The sequence below is a fragment of the Canis lupus genome, chromosome 38 (assembly GCF_011100685.1).
Source record: "Canis lupus familiaris isolate Mischka breed German Shepherd chromosome 38, alternate assembly UU_Cfam_GSD_1.0, whole genome shotgun sequence".
Lineage (NCBI taxonomy): Eukaryota > Metazoa > Chordata > Mammalia > Carnivora > Canidae > Canis > Canis lupus.
This window is the reverse complement of record NC_049259.1, coordinates 22,530,807-22,555,299: the sequence shown is the minus strand read 5'-3', so window position 1 is coordinate 22,555,299 and position 24,493 is coordinate 22,530,807. Positions and strand designations below refer to the sequence as shown.

At 47.9% G+C, this 24,493-nt stretch overlaps 1 protein-coding gene and 1 long non-coding RNA gene across 5 annotated transcripts; one reads left to right on the top strand and one right to left on the bottom strand.

The window, feature by feature from the left end:
• Positions 1-542: 542 nt before the first annotated feature.
• CD84 (CD84 molecule) lies at positions 543-24,429 on the bottom strand. Of its 4 annotated transcripts, none has more exons than XM_038586341.1 (8): positions 24,282-24,429; positions 13,522-13,869; positions 8,765-9,016; positions 8,075-8,194; positions 7,375-7,407; positions 5,943-6,040; positions 4,861-4,944; positions 543-1,152 (listed from the first exon to the last, which is right to left on the bottom strand). In XM_038586341.1, the coding sequence occupies exons 1-8, from the start codon at positions 24,325-24,327 to the stop codon at positions 1,096-1,098; spliced, it is 1,038 nt and encodes a 345-aa protein (XP_038442269.1). In that variant the 5' UTR covers positions 24,328-24,429; the 3' UTR covers positions 543-1,095. The 4 variants fall into 4 exon arrangements, with proteins under 4 accessions (XP_038442269.1, XP_038442271.1, XP_038442268.1 ...); XM_038586343.1 differs by having other exon boundaries at positions 4,861-4,920; XM_038586340.1 differs by having other exon boundaries at positions 1,009-3,166.
• On the top strand, positions 11,730-21,195 carry LOC119868071. The gene is made up of 4 exons (XR_005385820.1): positions 11,730-11,973; positions 15,697-15,732; positions 19,148-19,408; positions 20,711-21,195. It is a non-coding gene; the product is annotated as an uncharacterized LOC119868071 (long non-coding RNA).
• Positions 24,430-24,493: the final 64 nt, after the last annotated feature.

The window sequence follows — 24,493 nt, the reverse complement described above, 5'->3', positions numbered from 1 at the left end:
CTAGAGGGCCCCGCCCCGGAGATGCTGTGTCAAGCATCTGTAAAAACTGGCCCGTGTAGGTGAGACAAGATTCTGACCCGCTGAAAGAACAGCCCTGTAGACCTCCTGGTCACAATCCAGTCCAGCTGGCAAGGTGTGAAGGGGGAAATGAGATCACACCCATTTTGCAGAAGGAGAATCTGAGACCAAGCCCTTAGGGGATGGGGTGAGTGGCTTACAACTTCATAAATCAGAAGAGTCCGAGGAAAGAAAGAGCGAGAGACAGGAGCTCAGTGGCCCTGGGGCCCAAAGGCCACGCGAAGAATTCCTGGGCACTGGGTCCCTCCCAGGTTTGTTCTCCTGGGAGACCCGAGGACGTCTTGCTCCGGCTCTATTCTTTCTCCCCCACTGACTGGGCAGAGCATCAGGGAGAAGCAGGGGCCGGTGACAGAAGGACCGTGTTCAGGAGAGGTCCCTCAATTCACATAAAGGTGAAGCATGCTTTTATTTATTGTTTTTTAAAATATTTTATTTACTTTTTCACAAGACACAGAGAGAGAGAGGCAGAGACATAGGCAGAGGGAGAAGCCTGCGGGAACCTGCTGCGGGACTCGATCCCAGGACCCCAGGATCACGCCCTGGGCCGAAGGCAGAGGCTCAACCACTGAGCCCCCCAGGGGCCCCGAGCATGCTTTTATTTTAGGGGAAACCCAGCCTGGTCAGCGTCACATTGGAACTTCTCCATCCCTGTGACAGGTCTTTATTTCTTCCTTCACGTCCCTCCCGAGGGTGACTGCCTTTCACTCACACCTAGTTCACCGCTTCAGGTGATGTCTTTGTTGGCCTAACTCTGGAAGGCTTTTCCGTCCACAGTGTCCTTACACTGACCTCTGCATTCCGACATTTAACCGCGCTGTAATTGGATTCCACTCTGCTCGTTGGCTTCTATCCATCCTTGCGACGTGTACCTTCTATTTGAGCGGGCTGCTCATTTCCAGTTCTATTCGATTGCATTCATTGCTCACAAGCAGGGTACAAGGCACGAGGTTGGCTGGTGGTGGATACACAGATGAATAAAACTCTCGTCTCTCATGATCACTCTTTATGGTCATGAAGTCATGGGTCTTGCCCTTCGGTGCGTACAGAGTGGAAGGAAACGAATAATGGTCTATGCTATGAAGCAGAGAGAAATGAGACGCAGTGATTAAGGAGCAAGGGGCCAAAAGGAGTGCAAGAAGTCCTGATTAGTTTGGCCAGTGACACCAGGGAAAGCTTCACAGAGGAGGTGACATTTGATCTGAGCATTGCAGTGTGTGGGAAGGGTCGGGGTGGGGGCGCACACAGAAGCAGAGGCGCTCTGCGGGCATAGGCAAGGGACTGTGAACGCACTCAGTGCATCCGGGGAGGTGCCCCAAAAACATCCCACAGATCCACGTCTCTGCTTCTTGTGCTTGCCTCAGTTGGATGTGATCTGTCTTCTTCACTCTTGGCCAAATCCTATCCTTCTCCGGAGCCCAGCTGCAGCCTCACCTCCCTCACGGAGCCGTCCCTGACTGCTAGCACCTGGCACTCCCCACAGCAAGTAGTTCGGCATTTAAGTATAGAGTCTGTGCTTGTCTTGCATAGGGCAGCTATTGTGCTCATCTGACACTTTGGGGGTCTTGCAGCCCCCAACACTACTAAGGGTGGTCAGGGCTAATAGGTCAGGTTCTATGGACCTATTCGCTGGGACTAACATCTTCCTTCTGGCTACATGCAGCTTATTTCTACTGCCCAGGATGGGATTGCTGATGGGGATTTAGGATTTAGCTGGCTATGGGTGCCCACACATGAGGGAAACAATTCTTCATAGGATCACCTGAATGTTCTGTTCAGGCCTGCGTGATTCCTCCTCAGCGCTGGCGGGAGGGGCAGGGGCATCTAACCAAAGTGCAAAGTCCAGGACTCTCTGGACTGAGTCTTAGGAACAAGGGTCAACCCAGTTTCATCATCTACACCATCATGTATCTGCCAAGTTCCCTCTGAAGAATGACCTGCTTCTTTCAAGGTCTCTTGTTTTGATGGTTGAGTTGTGCTCAGTTCCCCCCAAAGTGTCAGAAATCTAGATGGTCAATTCCTTTTGGTGAATGGGGTGCTGGGTATGGTCTCTTCTCCTTGCTCAGGCTGCTTGGAATAGGTGTTAGTCTGGTTCTGCAGAGAAATGGAAGCAACAGGGAACATCTCTAACAAGGATGTGGCCTGTGTGCTCACGAAGACCGAGAAGTCCCAAGGTCTGCAGCAGGAGAGCTGATGGCGTAAGTTCTAGTCCAAGTCCTAAGGCAGGAGACCTGATGTTCCAGCTCTAGGGTGGTCAGGCAGAGAGAATGGATCCTCCTGTACGCCGTCTTCTTCTTCTACTCAGGCTCTTGCCGGATTCGGTGAGGTGCGCCCACACTGGAGTGCTGAATCAGTCTGCCAATCCAAACGGTTATCTCATCCTCACAGATTCCCCCCAGAATAATGTTTAACCAAATATCTGGGCACCCCATGAGTGGCCCAGTCAAGTTGAAAAAAACGGCCATAAAAAAGTCTTATGAGGCTCTACTTCAGAGCAGTCTAGTCCCTACAGGAGGAGCATCTCCCCGCACTCCACTTGGAGGCCGCGTCCGCACAGCTGAGAGCCGCGCTTCCAGTGGCTTCCCGGGAGACGCCGTCCTGTAGGGTTGGGCTGGTCCGGCCAGCTGTCCCATGCACAAAGCTTCCTGGGCAGAGGGACATAGAGGCTGAAACGCAGCCCACACTCTACTCGCCAAGCACGTGCGTGGGCAGGGCTGCACCTGCTCGGGGGAAGGGCGCTTTCGTCTAACTGGTCCAAGGCGCTGCGTGGACTGTGGCGGCCGCGCACCAGGGCTCCTCGCAGAGCGGCCCGGGGGGTAAAGCCACGGCCCACTCCAGACGTGCAAGGCACCGATCCTTTCTACATCGGGGGCTGCTGGGCAGGGTCATCTTCTCCAGTCACAAAAAGCCGCATACTGGGGTGTGATGGCCTGAATCTCCAGGTGAGATATGCGCAGGGAAGTCGGGGTCCGGGGCACCCGCTAGTTTGGAGGTTGCTCCGGTTCCGTGGGGAGGAGCCAGGGGCCTAGATCACATTTTCGTAGGTTGAAATCCCAGGAGGTTTGGCGTCCCGAGCGCTGGCTTTCCCCACCTGTGCGGGAGAGGGCGTTGGAGCGGCGAGGTAGGCCGCGCCTGCTGGGGGAGGCCGCGCCGGGGGTTCGGGGTACCGGGGCGCCCGGAGAAGCCTCAGGCCTCCCTGGCGCTGGCGAAGGGCGGGCTGCAGGGCCCCACCGAGCCCTTGTCTCGGCACCAGTCCCCCACTTGAGAGCCCCGGGTAATCAGCTGTGTACCCAGCCAGATGCAGCAGGAAGGACTGGGGCTGTTTGCGGGGATTTGGATCACGGGCTTGGACAACATCCAGGCTCAGGCCTCCCGCGTTCTGAACCCCGTTAGCTGCACCTCCCAACTGGCCAGTCGCCTCCACCAGCGACTGGGGTGCCGCCGACAAGCCCGCCCCCCTCCAAGGCGTCTCGGTCCTGGGGCTAGACCTGGGGCCTGGGGCTGGCAGGGCCACCACCCGGGGCCCCAGGACTCACCAGTCCCCCCACACTGACGGTGAGAATGCGGCCAGGCTCTCAGTCCTGCCGCCTGAGCTCCCTTTCCGGGGGACGCGAGCGCGGGTGGGACCCCAGCCACAGCCCGGGAGCTCCGGCGGCCGCTGGCCCTGCTGAGGGCCCCGCAGACCTCCCTCCACCCCGCTCCCAAATAAAGTGGACCCAACAGGAAAAAATAAATTTTTTTTGAATCACATGGTGACCAGTTAATCATCGCCACCAACCTCGTCTGGAGGACGCACTTGGAGACGCCAGGACCCAGATGCCGGGACCTCCCGACCCAGGCCTTGCCGCAGTCACCCCTGGTGTGCAACCCCTGTCCTTCAGCTCCTGCGCACGCCTGCGGCCCTCTGCCCCCCGCGCCCCCTTCTCCTTCCCTCTCCCTGCCCCCCTGCGTCTCCCAGGCACCGAGGCAGTGAGGGTCCCTCGGCCTCAGCGCCAGGATCCCGGCTTGTCCTCACGCGCAACGGCCCTGGGCATGGAGCTCTCGGACCCTCCTGCTCCTGCAGCTCACAGACGCCGCAGAATCAGCTCCTCTCATTCCCCATCCGTTGGCAGCCAACTGCCTGGTATTTCCTCCCGCCGTCATTTGTTCTCGCTGCTTCCCCCCTAGACTCCCCGGCTCCTATTTACCTTTCATGAAGATTTTGCTCAGTTTGAGGAGGACCCTCATAGACCAGGACACCCCTCACCAGATCTTACTCGGTCTAACCTTCCTTCTTTGCCTACCCCGGAGCGGGACACTGAGGCACAGGGCATTGTGAGTGTCACTGCTCCGCTGCAAATGGTTGTGTGGGTTGCACACTGCACAAGTCAGCTGGTGGAAGAAACAGTAACTGAAATTCAGCCTGTGTCCTACTATCCGGTCTGGGCACCTGTGGTGTGGCCTGCATCTGTCCAGAGGGGGGCACCTGTTGTCTATCTTTGTCCTGTGAGCCAGCGGGGCCCTGGGTGCTCTAGAGCCGGAGGTTTCCACGCGGCAGCTCAGAGGCCCAGGGGCTCCCGCATTAGAGGCAGGCTGGGCACCCCAAGCAGGCCAAGTTGGGGACAGCCACGGCCACGGCCCCGGGAGCTGCAGGTGCAAAACACCTGCGGGCTGAGGCCCTCAGCGGTGAGTCCTGAGATGTCCAGAGAAGGGGACCACGGACACCAGCCGGCCGGGCACACGCAGAACCGCGGACTGGCTGCAACGCGCAGGGCAACAGGGACACACAAATCAAAAAGAATTTACCTTGTCAGTCTGCAGTGTGGAGTAAATCCTACTCACTGGCTCCTCCCCGGCAGGGAGCTCCTGTAAAACACCCATCCCCCCCGTCAGTGAGGGGCTCGGCCCCGTCCCTGCTTCTGCCCTGCCCGCTGCCCCCTGCCCACTCCCACCACGTAGCCTCCCCCCTCCCCAACCCCCCACCGGCCTCAGCTCTGGTTCTCTTTGGCTTTGGAGAGGGTCACGGTTGGGTGACGGGCGGGAGGACAGGGTAGCCCTTGGGTGAAACCCTCAGGAGCCAAGAGTTGGGGTTTGCATGGTTCAGACCGAGCTGTGATCCCTGAAGACTTTGGTTGTCGCCAGGCTGCGTGGGCCCTGCCCCCATCATGCCAGCACAGTGCTCGATGGACCAGGCAGTGGGCTCCCCGCCAGCCCTGGAGACTTCAGGGCACAGCCCGGTGGAGGCACAGGGAAGGTGGTGCCTCTAGAAGCCTGGTCCGGGGGTGAGGGAGGGGCAGGCAGGGGCGGGGCAGGTGGGAGGAGGGCGCGTGCCGCAGCCAGACCAGAACACTGAGCTCAAGGGGACCCCTCGTGGGGCGCCTGGGGGGGCTCAGGTGGTTAAGCCTCCACCTTCAGCTCAGGTCATGATCCCGGGATCCCGAGATTGAGTCCCGCATCGGGCTCCCTGCTCAGGGAGGCCTCTCGCTCTGCCCCTCCACCTTGCATGTGCTCGCTCTCTCTCTCTCTCAAATAAATAAATGAGATCTCTATTAAAAGGGGCACCTCTCTCAGTTCTGTGTCCTTGGAGGCCGCTGAGCCACCTGTCCCATGTTGGTGGCCACCTAGCAGCCCTCCCCACACACCAGGGGCTCCACTCCTTGTCAGGCCTGTTGCCTCACTCAGAGCGAGGGCCCGTGTGGAAGCCGACACCTCTGCCCCTGGAGGCTCCCATGGGGTGACAATGGCCATGGTCCTGTCCTCACGGCATCATTTCCCTGACATGATGATGCTTGGTTGGACCCTCCAGATCCTTGGCCTGCTGCTCTCTGCTCCTGACTCCCTTTTCGGGGTTGGGGGGAGGTGAGGCCCCACGAGTGGTATCAGCTCACCTTGGAGTGGGGGATCTCGTCATAGATTCTGCCGTCTGCTGGCGGGGCATCTCTTGTAACCATGACGTACGTGTAGATGGTCTTCCTTGAGATGGCATCTGCGTCATGAATAAACATAGAAGCAGAGAGTGTGAGAGGCGGATGGACTTTAGAGATGGCCTGGCCTACTCTAACGTTGTCTCTTTAGGATAAAGACACGAAGCCCTCCAAGTCTATCATTGTCGTGAGAGGATGCTGGGGGTCCTTGGACTGCCCCTCCCTCTTCTAGGGACTGCACGTGGATGGGGGGTGCGGCTCACCCAGGGCTCCGTGGGGACCCTGTCTACCCTGGAAGCAATGTTAGGCTGATGAGGCTCTCCCAAGGCCACCCACGCGGCGGGGGGCAGCCAGGGGCTGCTGCTCCTCCCAGGGTCTCGCGCGGCATCTCGGCCTGCGGTGCCCCCTGCCTCGCGTGGCTAGTTGTCTTCTCGTGTGACGGTCTTGCTTTCTCAGCTCGGCTGCTTCTCTCCAGTTAAAGGTTGGCTCGGACTCTAGTGCATGCCCCACTGTCACCACCTCCAGGTGCGGCGGCGCGACTCTACAAACACTGTCTGCCCGACTGGCCCACGCGGTCAGTTCACTGAGCTCCCTCTGCGGGCCCGGCTCTGCGTGAGGCCGCGGATCCGCAAGGGCCCCGGGGCCCAGCCCCTACTCTTGGGCTCGTAAAGGCACTCATCCCGGCGTGTTCTTCTCCTTGCTCCTGAAGTGGAGCATTTTGGGGCAAAGTTGAAAAGAGACTTCACATGGCCAGCACCTAGGGTCTCCACAGTCCAGGGCACCAACATATCCACGCAGGATGGGCTGAGTCGAGCAGCGCCACTGGGGTCTGACGTTTCAGATTCAGGTCTGTCCCAGGCCCTGCGTCGGCACGCGAGCCAGACCAGGTGCTCCTGTCACCTCATTGGTAGATGGAAAAGGTGGCACTTCTTCCTTCCAAAGAGACCGGGAGGGATTGAAGGCAGATGTCTGTCTGAGGAGCCCTGAACATCACCTACGGCCTGTGTCGGGTCGCGCGACTTCTCCCCATCGCGCAGCCGCGTGATGGCCCGTGACACAAACTCTCCTCCTCGGGGTGCCTCCTTCCGTGCCACGCCCGGGCCGTCAGTTGTAAGTTCAGTGCTGACATCTAGTGAGCGCTTACTATGTACCAGGCTACAGGCCCAGCACTTTATGTGGGTAATTGCATTTAGCCCACTTAGTAAGGATGGTCACCGCACCTGTTAGTAGGCCTGTTTTACCACTGACAAACCTGGCACTTACGGGGACATCGAACCCACAGCTGGTAAACCTCCAGCCCAGACTGCCTGCAACGCACTAGCTGAGTCTTAACCAACCTGCCGTGAACCCATGTCTCCCCCTTGTTATCTGGGGAAACTGGGGGCCAAGAACTTACCGGAGTTCTTACTGAAGTTCTTCAAGTAGGAACCTGAGGAATCAGACCCAAAGGAGAGTCAGGAGCATGGAAGCAGAGGTAGATCCTCTCTACACCCAGGCTTGAATTATGATTGGTGGGAAAGGAAGATTTGGGGAGATCTTGGGGGTTAGGAGGAACAGGAGGGCACAATGATCCCCTGGAGGCCTCAGATTAGATTTCCTGAATTGTCAACGCCACAATTACAGAAGGATCCAGAGGGATCCGAGGGATCTAGTGATGACCAAGGAATGCAAAGTGAGCACATGTCCCTCAGTGACTCTCCAACGGTCATAGTCAAAATACGATGGAATTGCAAGTGACCCTGGAGACCCTCTAGTTCAAAGCTCATTTCCCATGTGAGAGCACCGAGCCAGCCAGGTAAAGACACACGCCAGGGAGGCACAGCTTCTCAATGGCAGTACTAAACCCAAACCCAAGCTCCGGGCCCACCAGATACCGATGACACCAGGAACAGATTCCCAAGTGCGCTCAGCGTCCCGTCCGCAGTGCTAGGGCTCATCCCCCTGGAGACGGGGAGGTGATGGAGCAGGGACTGCGCAGGTGGATTCCCTGCAACCAAGGACCTCCGTACACCCCCTGGGATAAATGACTGCCACCCCAGGAAGAAGGAAGGTGCAGAAGGTGCACGTCCACATTTTACCTTCCGGAAAAATCCTACCTTGTCCTCTTCTGCACATCAGGAACAAAAGGAATGAAGGCACAACAAAGATAAACAGAGAGAGCATGACCAGCCCGCTCAGCAGCCCGGTGTGGCGAGATCGGGGGCCTGTCGCGGCGTCTGGAAAGGGAAGATACAGGAGACTCGGCTCTCAGGAAACAGGCCGTGGGCTGGGCCACACTCAGGGGCTGTCACCGTGGGCTGTCCGCCCGGGCAGTGCCAAAGCTCCCAGGGAAACTGTACTTTCTGGGATCCCTGGGTGGCTCAGCGGTTTGGCGCCTGCCTTTGGCCCAGGGCATGACCCCGGGGTTCCGGGATCGAGTCCCACGTCGGGCTATCTGCAGGGAGCCTGCTTCTCCCTCCGCCTGTGTCTCTGCTTCTCTCTCTCTCATTCTATGTCTATCATGAATAAATAAATAAAATCTTAAAAAAAAAAAAAGAAACTGTACTTTTTGCTGTTAAAAGTCGGCGTTAGAAATAGAATCAGAGGGCCACGCGGGGGCTGCCTCCGAACACCCCAAATGCACAGCCTATCTCAGAAGGCTCTGGCCCGTCTTCCAGGCCCTGCTGGGAGGAAGTGCCGCCGGGGACCAGGCCTGGCACGAGGGGGGACACTCCCCTGGGAACCAAGGCCGGGCCGCTCCTGTGAGCGGGTCTCAGAGCGCAGGGCAGCCGGACAGAGCTGGTTACCTGCGCAGAGCTGCAGGCCAGAGATGGAGTCAGAGCTGTTGCTCACGGGGTTCCAGGCTGTACACGTGTACGTCAGCCTCTGGCTGTCGGGCGTCTGGAAGATCCGTATTGCGTTACCCTCCTCCCCCAGGGGACTCCAGCTGTATGTTACGTTCTCTTCTTCTTTCTCCACGGAGCACGTCAGTGTGACATTACAGGTGCTGTTGATAGACGTCATTGAACTCTGCGTAATTTTTGGCTTCCCAAGCCGACCTAGGGGGGGACGACACGGGTGCCAGGGGTAAGTGGAGCTGGCTTGTGCCAGGAGAGCCAGCTGTTAGACTTCCCGGAAATTTTTTTTCAAGAGCGTTGTTAAACACAGCCATCATGAGAAATGAAATTGTAAAAACTTAGAATAAAATAAATCATACCTTAAAAAAGCTAATACATACTCAAAACCTCTCTCTCTCTCTCTCTCTCTCTTTGACCAATTTGCTATTATCTACGCTCTACAAGTTATTTTCATCTATCGCATCTGTCTTTTGTAATGATATACTAAGTCCTCCCAATTCTTAAGGGAAGTTTTAAGACTCAGTGGGAGTATGTACACCACGGAAACGGGCAAGTGACGGGGCGCCTGGGTTGCTGAGTCGGTTAAGCATCAGCCTCTTGATTTGGGCTCAGGTCATGATCTCAGGGTCATGAGATCGAGTCCTGAGCGGGCCTCCGCCCTGGGCGTGGAGCCTGTGAGGATCCTCTCCCTCTCCCTCTCCCTCTCCCTCTCCCTCTCCCTCTCCCTCTCCCTCTCCCTCTCCCTCTCCTTCTCCTTCTCCCTCTCCCTCTCCCTCTGTTGTCCCCCCACCCCCCGCCCCCCCCAAGAAATCGGCAAATGCTCAGACTTGGGTTGGGTCGACTGCTCTGTGGATTGTCATTCTAGACTGGAGAGAACAACGGAAGGAAGATTACTAAAGTAGATTAAAGTTAAAAGGGCCTCCTGTCTGTAGCCATAACATTGCGAATAGCACCAAAAAAGACCCCTCCTGTATTTGAAAACCATTATCCAATTCAGCAAAGAGCCTCTCACATGGATGTGCAAGTGAAGCCCTGAAATATCAGTTTGTTGAGTTACATTGTCCCTATTCACTCTCTTAATGAACCCGTCAACCATCACGTTGGCTTCTTCGTCGGTGGTAGTTGCCGTTGGGAGGTGTACACACGTTCAGCAGAGCTCAATGGAAGCATTCTGTGAGTCCAACTCGCTCTGTGGGATGCACGATAACACTGTGGTATATTTTATCACCACTGATAAAATTGTGTGCCGCACACCTTTTGTGTCACACACACCAGCAAGAACCAGTTGAACGTTTATCAGCACACTGCTGCACCAAACAGTCTTTAAAAAAAATTTTTTTTATGTTTTTATGTTTTCTCATGTGTTTTCATTAAGTTGTTTTGTTTCATTTTGTTCTGAAGTGCCCATGGTGAAAAGTTAGAATCTCTTTAAAAGTTCATTTTAAGGGCTCCTGGGTGGCTCAGTCCGTGAAAGCATCTGCCTTCAGCTCAGGTCATGATCCCGGGGTCCTGGGATCCAGCCCCACGTCGGGCCCCCTGCTCATCGGGGAGTCTGCTTCTCCCTCTGCCTCTGCCTCTCCCCCTGCTCATGCTCTCTCTCTCAAATAAATAAAATTAAAAAAAAAAGTTCATCAAAAAAATATTTTTACTAAAGTAATCAAAAGGTAAACTGTCCAAGTTGTAGGCTAGAAAGGGTTATGGAAGAACAATTATATTTAGGATGGAGGGAGAGCTATCTGAGGCAGGCAGAAGGAAGGGGAAGATCTTCTCTCTACCAGCAGATAAGAAAAAAGGGCCCATTCAGACTTGGTAAATTTAGTTCAGCCTTGACCAGGCTGCTGTGCTGGGCTTTGTTCCTCCTACCAAAGCCATGTGGGAAGGGTGCAGAAGGAACCAGCATGTGGCTTTCTAGTTCATGGGGTATTTTTAAAGTTGTCCGTGCCTCTGAGGAAGTGGCATACGGTAAGGAAGAAGCTGTACATGTTTTCCATTCCAGCCTCACCAGAAACCCTGGTCCTACAAGTCTCGTAGAGGGATCTATTCCAGACCAGAATTAATGAGGACTTGTGAGAAAAAAAATTTTTTTCAAAGAAGTTTGGTGTCACCTTGAGGAGCTCCACAGCAAAATATGAGCCAACGTGTGTGTGCGTGCGTGCATGCGTGCAGGTGTGTGCAGGTGTGTGCACGCACACATTTCTTTAGAAACTTGATTTACTAGAATGTTCAAGTCTCAGCTTGATATTTACTGATTTTTTAGAGAAATTCTTTTTTTGCTGGGCATTGAAGTGGGGGATAGTTCCTATTAATTCCTATTAAGAATAGGATCCCATCTCATTTTCTCAGCAGGAACAGGGATGTTACCTGCATCAGGCTGCTGAGCAGAGAAGGGCGGGGCAGGGCTGAGCGGGGAAGCCACTGGACACCTGGGTCCAACCAGCCTCCGCTGCTCCCAGAACGGGGATGCAAACAGCTTCGCTGAGGTTTGGCTCCAACAGTTATGACACAAGGATAATTGTCTCCTGCTGGGGTTGTTCGTTGTGAAGACTAACTGAGGTATTGGGTTTACAGAACACTCTAACACCCATCCATCCATCCATCCGTCTATCACCTATCTATCCATCTATCATCGATCATCTATCTGGCCACATTAATTATCTACGGGAAAGACAAAAGAAGCCAGCAACAAGGACTGTCCCTGAGAAGGGGGAGTTGCGATGTCTTTTACTCGGTGCATGTATTGCCTAAGCATGTGTGATCTTTCTATTTTCTTAAATTAGGTGCTAGGATGACAGAAACATGGAGTTCAACAAATGTCAGTTCCCTTCTCTCTCTCTCTCTCTGTCTTTTTTTTTTTTTTTAAGATTTTATTTATTTATTCATGAGAGACACAGAGAGAGGCAGAGACACAGGCAGAGGGAGAAGCAGGCTCCATGCAGGGAGCCCGACGTGGGACTTGATTCCAAGTCCCCAGGACCATGCCCTGGGCGGAAGGCAGACGCCCAACCACTGAGCCATCCAGGGATCCCCTCCCTTCTCACTATCTTCTCCACTAACTACCCAAAAGGTACAGATTTTGTCATGTGGGAAATCCGGCCTTCTCTGAGACTTCCCCGTGGTCCGCTCTAACTGCAGACGGTATAACACCTCCCAGAAATTGAGTGAGTACAACTGAACATATAAAGAGATGAGAGCAAGGGCGCCTGGGGGGCTGAGTCAGTTAAGCATCTGACTCTTGATTTCCACTCAGGTCATGATCTCGAGGTCCTGGGACTGAGCCCGGCTTGGGGCTCTGGGCTCAGTGGGGACTCTGCTTCTCCCTCTCTCCCTCCCCTTCTGCCCCTCCACCCACTCACATACACTCTGTGTCTCTCTCAAATTAGTAATACATCTTTTAAAAAGTGGTTAAATTGTTAAATGCTGTGTTATGTAAAAATAAATAAATGTTGTGTTACGTATATTCTATCACAATAATATATATTTTTTAAGATTTTATTTATTTACTTGAAAGAGAGAATGAGCAAGCAAGAGAGAGCATGAGCGGAGGAAAGGGCACAAGGAGAGGGAGAAGCAGACTTCCTGCTGAGCAGGGAGCCCAACGCAGGGCTCCATCCCAGGACCCCAGGATCATGCAAGACCTGAGCTGAAGGCAGATGCTTAACCAACTAAGCCACCCAGGCGCCCCTCAATAAAAACATTTTTTAAAGAACAAAAAGGAAAATAGATTTACCATGTTTTCATTCTTGGGTATTTATCTTGGAGGAACAAAAACTTATTTTATGCTGAAACTTGTACGTGAATGTGCATAGCAGCTTTATTTATACTAGCCCTGAACTGGAAACAACTAAAATATCCCTTGATCGGTGAGTGGTTAAACAGACCAGTACATCTGTACCGTGGAATACTATCCAGCAATAAAAAGATACGAACTACTGATACTTGCAATAATTGGGATGACTCTCAAATAAATTATGCTGCGTGAAAAAAGCCGATCTCAAAAGCACGCATATTGCTTGAGTGCATGTACGCGGCCTTTGTGAAATAACGTACTGCTGGGTATGAAGGAGGGATTAACGTCTTCTAGGGGTTGAGGAGGACATGGGTGGCGAGGAATGGCTGAGGGCATCTTGCTGCAATGGTTCAGATCAGGATTTTGATTGCAGTAGTGGTTACAGTAGGGCACACATGTTAATAAACTGTACACACTACACTTCTACGCACATAAATGAGCACCCAGACAGCTGATGACCCCTGAATAAGCTCCAGGTACCCCAATGTCAACTTCCAGGTTTTGGTATCGAACTACAGTTACGTAAGATGTTACCGCCGGCGGAGGCTGGGTGAAGTGGACGCAGCACCTCCCGGCATGGCTCTTCACACCTCTCTGTGCATCCACACTTATTTTAAAATAAGGGTTTTTCTAGAGAAACTCTCCATATGCTATCTCACTTGATCCCCACTATGGGAAGTGAATAATATGATTATTCACATTTTATTGAAAAGAAAAACCAGGCCCACGGGAGAACCTGCTGATTGAAGATTACATGGCTAAAAACAAGCAAAATCACCTCCTCCTTGTGGGTATTGATGTATTTATAGAAGTATTTATAAGTACGGAAAGGTTTAGGGAAGCCAATAAAGAAATCAAGGTGTTCTATAGAGAGCAAATTTGCAAAACAAGCCAAGCCCTTTATCCTCCCACAACTTACGGAAGACTTGAAGGTTGTAGCGCCTGGTGGTGGTGACCATCCCTTCAAGGATCTTTGTATTTATGTCGGCTTTGTAGATGCCTGAGTCTTCCATCCTCAGATTGCTGATCTCCAGGTTGTAGTTCTGACGTGAGACATTTATTCGGTCGTTGTAATTTTGGTGGGTCACAGTCACTTTGGGTGCTGTTTCTGAGTCTCCCGGTGTTACAAAAGCAACGGACGTTTCAGAGTTCCAAACAATGTTGATGACTTGCTGTGATTCTTGGATATTTAAGGGAAAAGTAACCGACTCCCCCAGAGTCCCAATGACCGTGAGGATGTCTGTGTCACCTCTGGCTGCTTCCAGACCTGGGGACATAAATGAAAACCATAGCCTTTCATGGTTGCACCTTTTAGAGTTTCCTGTCTCCCCAAGCTTGAGCTTCCCTGAAGAGCTGCCCCAGATGCAGCTCATCCAGGTTCTGGAGGGGTTTTTTTGGTTTTGTTTTTGGATTTTTTTGGTATTCTACTCTACACATAATATGTTATGATGGCTAAATTTCTAAAGGATTATCATTCAAAAATGAAGTTTCCAGTGAATTTCAAGGGAACTGTTTCATTAAAACCATTTTATCTAGACTTATAGACTGAAAGGTAAGGGATTAGAGGGAAGAAGACCATAAACCTCCAGGAGGTTGGAGAATTAAATGTGGTTTTTTTCCCAAGATCATATTGTCAAGGGATGGAAGAGCTGGGACAAGAGCCTGGCTGCTGTGGTCTTTGCAAAAAGAAAGCTACATTTATACCTTTATTCTTGGGAGATACAGGCAGAGTGTGTTAGAGGCTCTGGAAAAAAAAAATATTTCTCAAGTTGGTAATTTGGAGGTCTTTTTTGTTCACTACTCTATCTCCAGCCTCTAGATGAATACATGACACGTAGTGGGTGCTTAGTAAATATTTGGGGAATGGATTAATAAATGGAATTCACTTATGTGTTGCCTGGAAACTCTTAGAACAACTTCTGAAGTAAGCAAAATTCATTTATTCATTCATACATTTTATAAATGAATGCATGGGTTTATTCAAGGTCAGCTCTGTCTCAAATACTATGGCAGGTAATTAGTAATTAAATTTATTTATTTTTTTTAAGATTTTATTTATTTATGACAGACACACAGAGAGAGAGAGAGGCAAAGACACAGGCAGAGGGGGAGGCAGGCTCCATGCAGGGAGCCCGATGGGGGACTCGAGATCCTGGGTCTCCAGGATCACACCCTGGGTGGAAAGCAGGCACTAAACCGCTGAGCCACTGGGGCTGCCCTAGTAATTAAGTTTATAATAGATATGTTTGCTGAGCGTCTACTCTTTTAAGTGCGATGTAAGGAGCTGGGGGATACAGTATATTGAGATTGTATGTTGTATTGATATAAAGTTGATATATTGATATTTATCAGCTGATATATATCAAAATTAATATTTAAAGTCCCTGCTCTCTGGAACTTAACAGTTAAAGGAAGAGATCAATGTTAATTGGATAAGCACAGATGCTCACATACAAAATATATAGTTGACTCTTGAACAACACAGATTTGAACTGCGTGGGTCCACTTATATATGAATTTTTTTCCTATAAATACAGTACAATGCTGTCAATGTATTTTCTCTTCTTTATGATTTTCTTAGTAACATTTTCTTTTCTCTGGTGTACTGTATTGTAAGAATAAGGTACGTAACACAAAAAATATATATAAAATTTGTGTTAATCGACTGCTATCAGTAAGGCTTCTGGTCAACAGCAGGCTATTAGTAAAGTTTTGGGGGAGCCAAAAGCTATATACATGGATTTTCAACTGCATGAGTGGCCAGCATCCTCAACCCCTGCATTGTTCAAGGTCAACTGTTTAGGTATTATGGTGTTTTGAGAGAGAATAGCAAGGAGACTTGATCTCTTCTGGGGAATCCAGAAACACTTTCTAGTAAAAGCTGAAGGATGAACGCTTTTAAAACCCAATGTGGGGGTAGATGACAGGCTTGTTTTTTTTCTCTCCTCTTCTTTCACTTTATGAAGGTAAACTGATTTAAACCTAGTTTGTAAAATGGAAGGCAATATGATCATAAAATGGTCACCCTTGCCTTCCAGCCCAGTAATCCCAGAATGAGCCCACGGACTACTAATACAAATCTCTTTCCTTTCAGGCCAACCAAGATTTTGCTTTAGGAGGACCATCCCAGGTGAGGTGTGATGACTTAGTTGAGGTGGGTGAAGTACAGAAGGAGATGTAATAGGGTCACGGGGGAGGAGGAGACTAAGGGCCCTCATCTACAAACATTTATTAAGTGCTAACTATGTGCCAGATGCTGTGTTTGGGACTCAGGGAAGAATAGGATGTGGTTGCTGTACAGAGGAGTTCACAGTCCAGGGAATAAGACAGATGTGTATGCAAGTCAAAAATATCACAGTCTGAAGAGTGCCAAATGGTAAGAGCAAAAGAAACAAACCATTGTGTGAACAGGAGAGACTAAGGCTTCCTTCAGTGGCAAGAGTCATAGTTTACCAAAATCTAGCTTCTTGAACATTAATTCTCTCCAAGTAACTGTTCCATTGGGCTGATAGGTAGGGTCTGACAGAGGGGTACTTGGTGTGTGCCAGCCTGAATCCCTCTCAGACATGGGCAAGCAACCAGTACAGGTGCATAGAGCCTTGAGCCCAAAAGGACCCCGAATTTGTTTTTAATGCTGCTGTGTCACCTTGAAATTCTTAATATTATTTGAATAAGGACTCCCTATATTTTCATTTTGTACTGGCTCCTGCAAATTAGACAGATGCTTCTGGTGCCATATAGTCTTGCGGGGCTTTTTAAAGGTCAGACCCTCACATCTAACTGTCATTCGGCTCTGTTTATTCAAGTCAAATGTGAGAAGAGGATGTAGGTTTTCTCCTCAAGCCCCAGGAAGTGTGTGGGTGGCTTGTGAAAACAGAACTCTCTGGGGTTTATGGCAGTTGTCTTGCCACAAAGAACATAATATTGTTTTTGACTTAGCCCCCATAGCAAGTCATTGAGAAACTGATGGTATATTGAAGGGTAATGAGACAGTAGTAATGGCAGGTAGGTCAAACTGTAGAAAGTCTTGCTGCTACTCTTGCTGCTTGTGTTGTCAGTGTCAATCCTGGGCTTGCTGAGAAAAAGCTTAGCGCTCACACATGCACAAGATGCAGTCACCTTTAGACACTCTGACTGTGGTCTGAGACAGGTGGCAGTGCTACCACTACATATGGTTGAAAGACCAGAAGGCTGAAGGTGTAAGTACTAACACTTCTGCTTATAAGCTGGACAAGCTTCACAAAGTCACAAAAGCTTTCTGAGTCTCAATTGCTTCATCCATAGAATGGAAACCATAAAATTTGTTCTGTCTCATTGCAAATCATATAAGTGGAATGTCTTGTAACCATTAAGGCAAAATAAATGTTAGTTGTTTCTGAGGTTGATAATGAGGATAATTCTCATCCTCTTCATTATCATCCTCATAATCACTACATACCATTTAGGGCTTCCTAGGCCACCCCTATGATGGCCCTGGGGGAACCAGGACCATACTGAAGAATGTATAAAGGGCCATTATTAAGGGCTAATTCAAGTAAAGCCCAGAGAGATTGTTTTAAGTACCACTCACTTAATGGACTTAAGACTTTAAGTTTTAAAAAAGAATCTCCATATCAAGCTACCACAATATTTATTTTTCTAGGTGCTGTAAGGACTCAGACATTATATTAGCATTGGAGAGGATCTAAGGGAAACCCAACTTCAGAGAGAACTTGTGGCACAAAAATGTCCTGAATGGGAGAAGATAGTTACAAATCATATACCTGATAAGGAGTTAATATCCAGTATATATAAAGAACTCATGCAACTCAACAGTGAAAAAAATAAATGACCTGACTAAAAAATGGTCAGAGAATCTGAATAGACACTTTTCCAGAGAAGATAAATAGATGGCCACAAGCACATGAAAAGATGTTCAACATCATTAATCATCAGGGAAAAGGAAATCAAAACCACAACAAGATATCATCTTGTACCTGTTAGAAAGGCTATTATCAAAAAGACAAGAAATATCATGTTGGAGAGGAAGTGGAGAAAAGGGAACCCTCATACACTGATGGTGGGAGTGCAAATTGGTGCAGTGACTATGGAAAACAGTATGGAAAATCCTGAAAAAATTAGGAACAGAGCTAACATATGATCCAGCTATTCCACCTGTGGGTACTTAGCTGAAGAATATGAAAACACTAATTCAAAAAGATATATGCACCCTTATGTTCATTGCAGTATTATTTACAATAACTAAGATAGGGAAATAATCTAATTATCCATCATTGGATGAATGGATAAGGAGGATCTGATGTACAAACACAGACACACACACACACAATGGAATATAAATAGGAATATATATAATATATCATACACAATGGAATACTACTCAGCTATAAAGAAGAATGAAATCTTGCCATTTGCAACAGATGAACCTCGAGGGTATTATGCTAAATGAAATAAGTCAGAGAAAGGCAAATACCATATAATTTCACTCTTATGCAGAATAAAAAAAACCAAAACAAACAAATGCTACAAAAATAAACTCATAGATACAGAGAACATATTGATGGTTATCAGATGGGGTTGGAGATTGGGCAAAATGGATGAAGGTCAACCATAGGCGATAGACAGTAACTAGACTCTTGGCGGTGATCACTTTGTAGTATATACAGATGTCAAATTATAGTGTTGTGCACCTGAAACTTATATAATGTCATATACCAATTTTACCTGAAAGAGAGAGAGAGAGAGTGAGAGAGAAGAGATTCACGGGGGTAGGTGGTAGGGAAGAAGACACATGGAAATTCCCCTGACCAGCCCTGCTAGGTTAGGTCCTCTCACTCATGGGCTCTCCAGAGCTCTGTGTTTTTCCTTCATAGTGCTTGCTATGTTATATAGTAGTCATGAACCCAAATGTCTGTTTCTGGACACTGTGAATTACTTGAGTCCAGGGGCCTATACCTTCAAATCCCCAGACCCAGGATGGTGCAGAGACACAGACCACTAATGCTTGTCATGGAACAAAAGATAAGGGCAGTCAGTGGAAGGCATAGGTTTGGAATCAGAAGAGGGTCATGCCTTGTCTGAGGTGGAAGGGGGAAAGGAGATGATGAGTGAAAGGACAGGGTATCTTGAGGTGCTGTTGGGGATGAAGAGAGAAGAAAGGCTGCTTGGTGAGCCAAGGGAACACTGGTTTGAGCCACGTGGCCTGTGTTCAAGTTCAATCCTTGACATTTACTGAAGCCCTTATCTTACTTTACTACAAGATGGGATGTAATAATACCCACCCCATAGAATTGTTTGAGGGCACCTAGAGGTGCTTAATACATAGTGGACATTTTGGAGTAGAGAGGATAAAATAGAAGATAGTCATGCTTGATGGCCTGCAACTCTCCAGTAGTATAGGAGGTGAGGCTATCTGCTAAGAGTGAAGAGGGGAGGTTGGGACTAGGTAGGAAGTGTAAAGATTAGGAGCACAGGTGTTGAATCCAGGTATATTTGAACCTAGCTGTGCTATTTTGAGAAAACTATTGAAATTCTTTGATCCTCAGGTTGTTCACCTCTAAAATGTGAATATTTACTAAATGCAGTTATGAAGATGTGCATTTAGCACAACTCCTGGCACATATAAATGGTAGTTGCCATTATTATTTTGATGAATGTACAAATTTGAGGAAATGATACTCTAAGGAACATCCTAGAGAGTCAACAAGACATTGATTCGTGGGATGAAGTGTTGAGGAGCAGCCTTGGGAGGCCAGTGAAGAAGAGGTGAAGAAGAGGTGACCCACATGCACAACATCTATCTCCCAGTGAGTGTGATTTCCTTACTTCCATATACCAGACCACAGAAGGGAGGGGTGAGAAGGACATACTAGAGGAGAAGAAAGGCAAGAAAAGGCTGGACTCCTGGGGTGTGAGCTTGGACGTTCACTTAGTGAAGAAGAGCCAGACTGCATGAGCTTGAGGTCTTAGGAAAGTTAAATTCTCTGGGCTGTTTTATCAGTTTAAAAATGAAGCTCATAGTGAGTGGCACTTACCTCATGGAAGTGTCATGAGAGTTAGATGAGTTAATATTTGTAAATTCCTTAGAATGATGCTTGGCATCTACTAGGCACCCCTACATGTGTACTATATAAAACAAAGCCCCGTGGTTACAGAGATGAAAATAATACCCCAGTCAACTCTGAAGGGAAAAAAGAGAGTCAAAACACTAGGTCTGGAGCAGAGAGCTCCTACTGAGAGCAGAGATGAAGAAGAGTGTTGTTGCCAACAGCCACCTGAACACCTTTGCCCCTGGGCTTCTTTAGGATCCTTCAAGCAATCATTTCTTGTACGTTTGGGGCATTAGTTAACCATCCCCTCCTCTCCTCCCACCCACTGTCTCCTAGATCAATAATAGGGGGAGAACCTCCCAGAAGGGAAGAACCCAGAAGGGAGAACCTTCCCAGAAGGGAAGCTGGGGGTGGCTGCACCCTGCCCCCTCAGGAGAGAGTGGGTTGTAGCACGTTACATTGAGTTAAGGGCAGTAGAGGGCAAAAAGGAAGCAAAGGTTTGAGCAGCCAGCTTTGTGTCAATCTCCATGAGGGTGGTAAGTCCTTTGGTTATGGGGTTTTAAGAAAAGGAACCTACCACCCCCACACAACAGTATACTATTGCCTATTGGATTTTTTTTTTTTACTTTCTTTTTTTTTCCCCAAAGATTTATTTATTTACTTTGATTGGGGAGGGGCAGGGGGAGAGAGAATCTGAACAGACTCCCCATTGAGTGCAGAGTGCAATGCAGGGCTCCATCCTAGGACCCCAAGATTGGGATCTGAGCCAAAATCAAGAGTTGGCCATTTAACTGACTCAGCCACCCAGGTGCCCCAGCTTTCTATCATCTCTTTTGAGATCTGAGTTGACTTGAACCCATTTCTTCAAAACAAACAAACAAAAACAAACACACACACACAAATTCTCAAAACCAAGATGGGATCCTGGCCAATCATTGTTCTATCACTACTTCCCTCTATTGGTATATAATAAAAAGTTGAGTGTAATGAAGAAAACATGGGTACATAGCACCACCAACACCAGCCCCAACCAGTTGCTCATACCTCTTTCTTTTCCAGCTTCCACACAGGTGAACCTAGTAAACCCAAACTCAGGTTCATTCCTCTCTAAGGTTCAAGACAAGAAAGATTTGACTCAGGAAACACTTGAATAGCCTACAAATTGGATCTCACCAGGACTCTTCCAGCCCTGAAATCCTGTGTCTAATTTCCAGGGTGAAGGTCAGGACCTACTTATCCATAGACAGATAACCAGGTGGGTTCACTCACCTCTTGGACTTCTAAATATTGACTTCTGGAATGCTTCTACTGTGCTATACATTCAACAGGATTTCAAAACCTTATTGATATTGGAACTTTGTTTATTTTGAAGAAGATAATTCAAGTCACCTCACATCATATTGAAATGACTGGTACTTGAACCATGTTTGGATACAGTCTGCTTTGGTGGCCTGCTTAAATTTCTATTATTGGTGAAGACCTGTCCACCAGCCCCATTCTCTGCCTGAATATTCCTGTCTTTATGGGAATAAATCACCACTTTCCACTGAAAAATCCCAAAATGAGATCATGATCAATAGCAAAGTCAGTATTTTATTCCATGTCAGCATCAAAGGCATCAGAGGCAAAGGCAGCCTTGTTCAGTGGTTAAGCCTAAGGACATTGGAGTTCAAATCCTATTTCCTCCACTTTTTGGCTAAATGGCCTCTAGTTTTCTGTGTTTCCTTCTCTAAAACTGGGGTATTGATAGTGCTCATCTCAAACAATATTGTAAGGATTAAGGTAAATAATAAATGTGACTACTTAGAGTAATGCCTGACATGCAGTGATTGTTCCATAAATGGTTAATTATTCCTATTATTGGTGGGGGATGGGTAAGAGGAACCAGGTGAAGATTGAAGAAACTGTAGCAAAAAAGTGTAGAGAAAAGGAAGAATTAAAGAGTATAAGAAAGAATATAGAGCAGACAATGGGCATGGAACAAAAGTGGTGGACTCTTCCGTCTTCCACCCTAGAGGGTGAGTGGCTAGCTCCTTGCAGAAGCAGTCAGAATCATGGTCACAAGTTATGATGAGAAAGTGGAATTTGGAGCATGTGACTGTGAGCCTTGGCTCTTTGAGAAAATTTTTCCAATGTTGAAGAGTCATGAGTTTGCATATTCAGACTTCTCTCATTTCAGTGATTTCAGAGGAATTCTATTGGATATGTCATTTGCAAGTATCTTCTCCCATTTAGTAGGTAGTCTTTTAGTTTTATGGACTGTTTCCTTCACTGTGCTGAAGCCTTTTGTTGTGATGTAGTCCCAATAGTTTATTGTTGTTGCCTAGGGAGACATATCTAAAAAATGTTGCTAGGGCCAATGTTATAGACAAATTATTGCCTGTGCTCTCTTCTAGGATTTTTGTTGTTTTTTAAAAAATATTTTATTTATTTATTCATGAGAGACACAGAAGAGGCAGAGACATAGGCAGAGGGAGAAGCAGGCTCCCTGCGTGGAGCCTGATGTGGGACTCAATCCCAGGACCCCGGGATCATGACCTGAGCCAAAGGTAGACATTCAACCACTGAGCCACTCAGGGGCCCAGATTTTTATGGTTTCATGTATCACATTTAGGTCTTTAATCTATTTTGAGTTTATTTTTGTGTATGGTGTAAGAAAGTGGTCCAGTTTCATTCTTTTGCACGTAGCTGTCCAGTTTTCCCAACACCATTTGTTGAGGAAATTGTCCCTTTTCCATTGCATATTCTTGCCTCCTTTGTTGAAGATTAATTAACCATATAATCATGTGTTTATTTGTGGGCTCTGTATCCTGTGCCACTGATCTATGTGTCTATTTTTGTGCCAGTATCATACTGTTTTGATTACTACAGCTTTGTAATATATCTTGAAATCTGGGATTGTGATACTTCCAGTTTTCTTTTTCTTTTTCAAGATTGCTTTGTCTATTTGGGGTCTTTTGTGGTTCCATGCAAATCTTAGGATTGTTTGTACTAGTTCTGTGAAAAATGCTGTTGGTATTTTAACAGGGATCACATTAAATCTGCGTGTGCTAGCACTTTAAAGAGCATCAAGAAATTGAAAACTTAATGAGAGGAAGCCAGGAAGAGTGGAGCAGAAAGATCTCTAGCCTTGGGATTAGGGGAACCAATGTCCCTTTCCAGCCTTACAAATATCAGCTTGTGAAACTTCAGGGGAATCATTTAACTTGAATCTTAGCTTATACTTTTTCTGTGTGTAATGGGATTAATAATATCTATTTTTGCTTACCTCAATGGTTTTAGAGTGAATCATGTAAGAATATAAGCACAAACATTGCAGAATGCTTTGCAAATTTGCAGAATGCTCTTCTCTGGAAGACTGGGGACATCCTTAGATTTCCACTTAGCTTCTATCCAACTCTCTTCCCTATCTACTTGCATTTTCTGTCTGCCGTGTCAGGGTGGTTAGTACAGGATCCCAAAAGTTGCCCTGCCTAGTCATGCAATCTCCATGAAGTTCAAATTAAAGGAGCCACAGTTTAAATGACCAAGGGAGCCAGAGAGACCAAGGTGTAGTGATTCTACCTTTTCAGGAAATCCCAACCCACTAGATTCTCTGTGTTCTAACACATACCAGGAATTTGCTAGTGTGTTTTTTTCAGAGGGGGTAGGAGAGGCTATAAGTAGATTCAGAAACATCAAGCATAAGGGCTCAGTTGTTAAGCGTCTGCCTTTGGCTCAGTCATGATCCTGCGGTCCTGGGACTGAGCCCCACGTTGGGGCTCCTTGCTCAGTGGGGAGCCTGCTTCTCCACTCCCCGCGCCTCTCTCTCTCTAGCTCTCTCTCTCTCACACACAAATGAATAAAATCTCAAAAAAATAAATGCCAATCATAGTTTTTATACGCAGAAGCTAACTGGATTTAATGAGAGACTGCAAAGACAAAACACTCCCAGAGCTGTGTTTATGTAATAGTTTTCTTTATAATAACAACCACCAATATTCAAGTGTCCTTATAATTTATCTCTAAGCTGTAAGTAAGAAACAAAGTTTCAAGTTCTCCATTTCTTTTTTGAGGCCTAACTTTTTCGTCAAATGGAAATAACAATCTCTTCCTCATTTATTTTGGAGAGTTTTTGGAGGATAGAAGCAGAGTTAATAACTCTGAATGTGCTTTGAAAATAAAGGGGGCTTATAGAGATGAAGTTCTTACAATGGTAATTATAAATATATAATTACTCTAACCTGATAGAGTAATGAAATATAATTTGGAAGGACATATCTCTGTCAAAAATTATACACCAGAATCTAAAGCCAAAAAGAAACGCTTTTAAGTTATTCAGGGTTTTAGATAATATATTCTTTTGTTGGGCTTTCTGAGTACGCCTACCAAGTGCTGCCTCTCCTGAGCAGAAGGGTTTGTTTTCAAACCTTTGAAGACTGGGCACAGATAAAATTCAGAAACACAGATTCTAAAGCCAAAAGACAGGTTTGGATCCTAAGTCTCTCCCCAGTCAATTAGATACTTTTTCAGACCCAGGGGGTACCTGTTAAAGTAGATGGATGGAGGGGGCATTTCAATGTCTTCCTTAAGGGCAATTTCTAAAACTTAATAGAAAACCAGGAGGGCATCAACAAGGGTCAGAACTCACAGGTTTGCAGGCAAAGGAGCAAGATCCACAGGCCGCGCTGAGCCATGTTCCTCTAGGCTGTAATCTTTGTGACAAGAAGGCGTTCCTCCAACAAAAAGCCAGTCGCGAGTAAGTTTCCTTGCACAGTATATAAGAAAGGAAGTATGAGCTAGCCAACTGGGGGAACACTGGCTTCTGCTTATGGTGATAATTTTTTCCTATTATATAATACA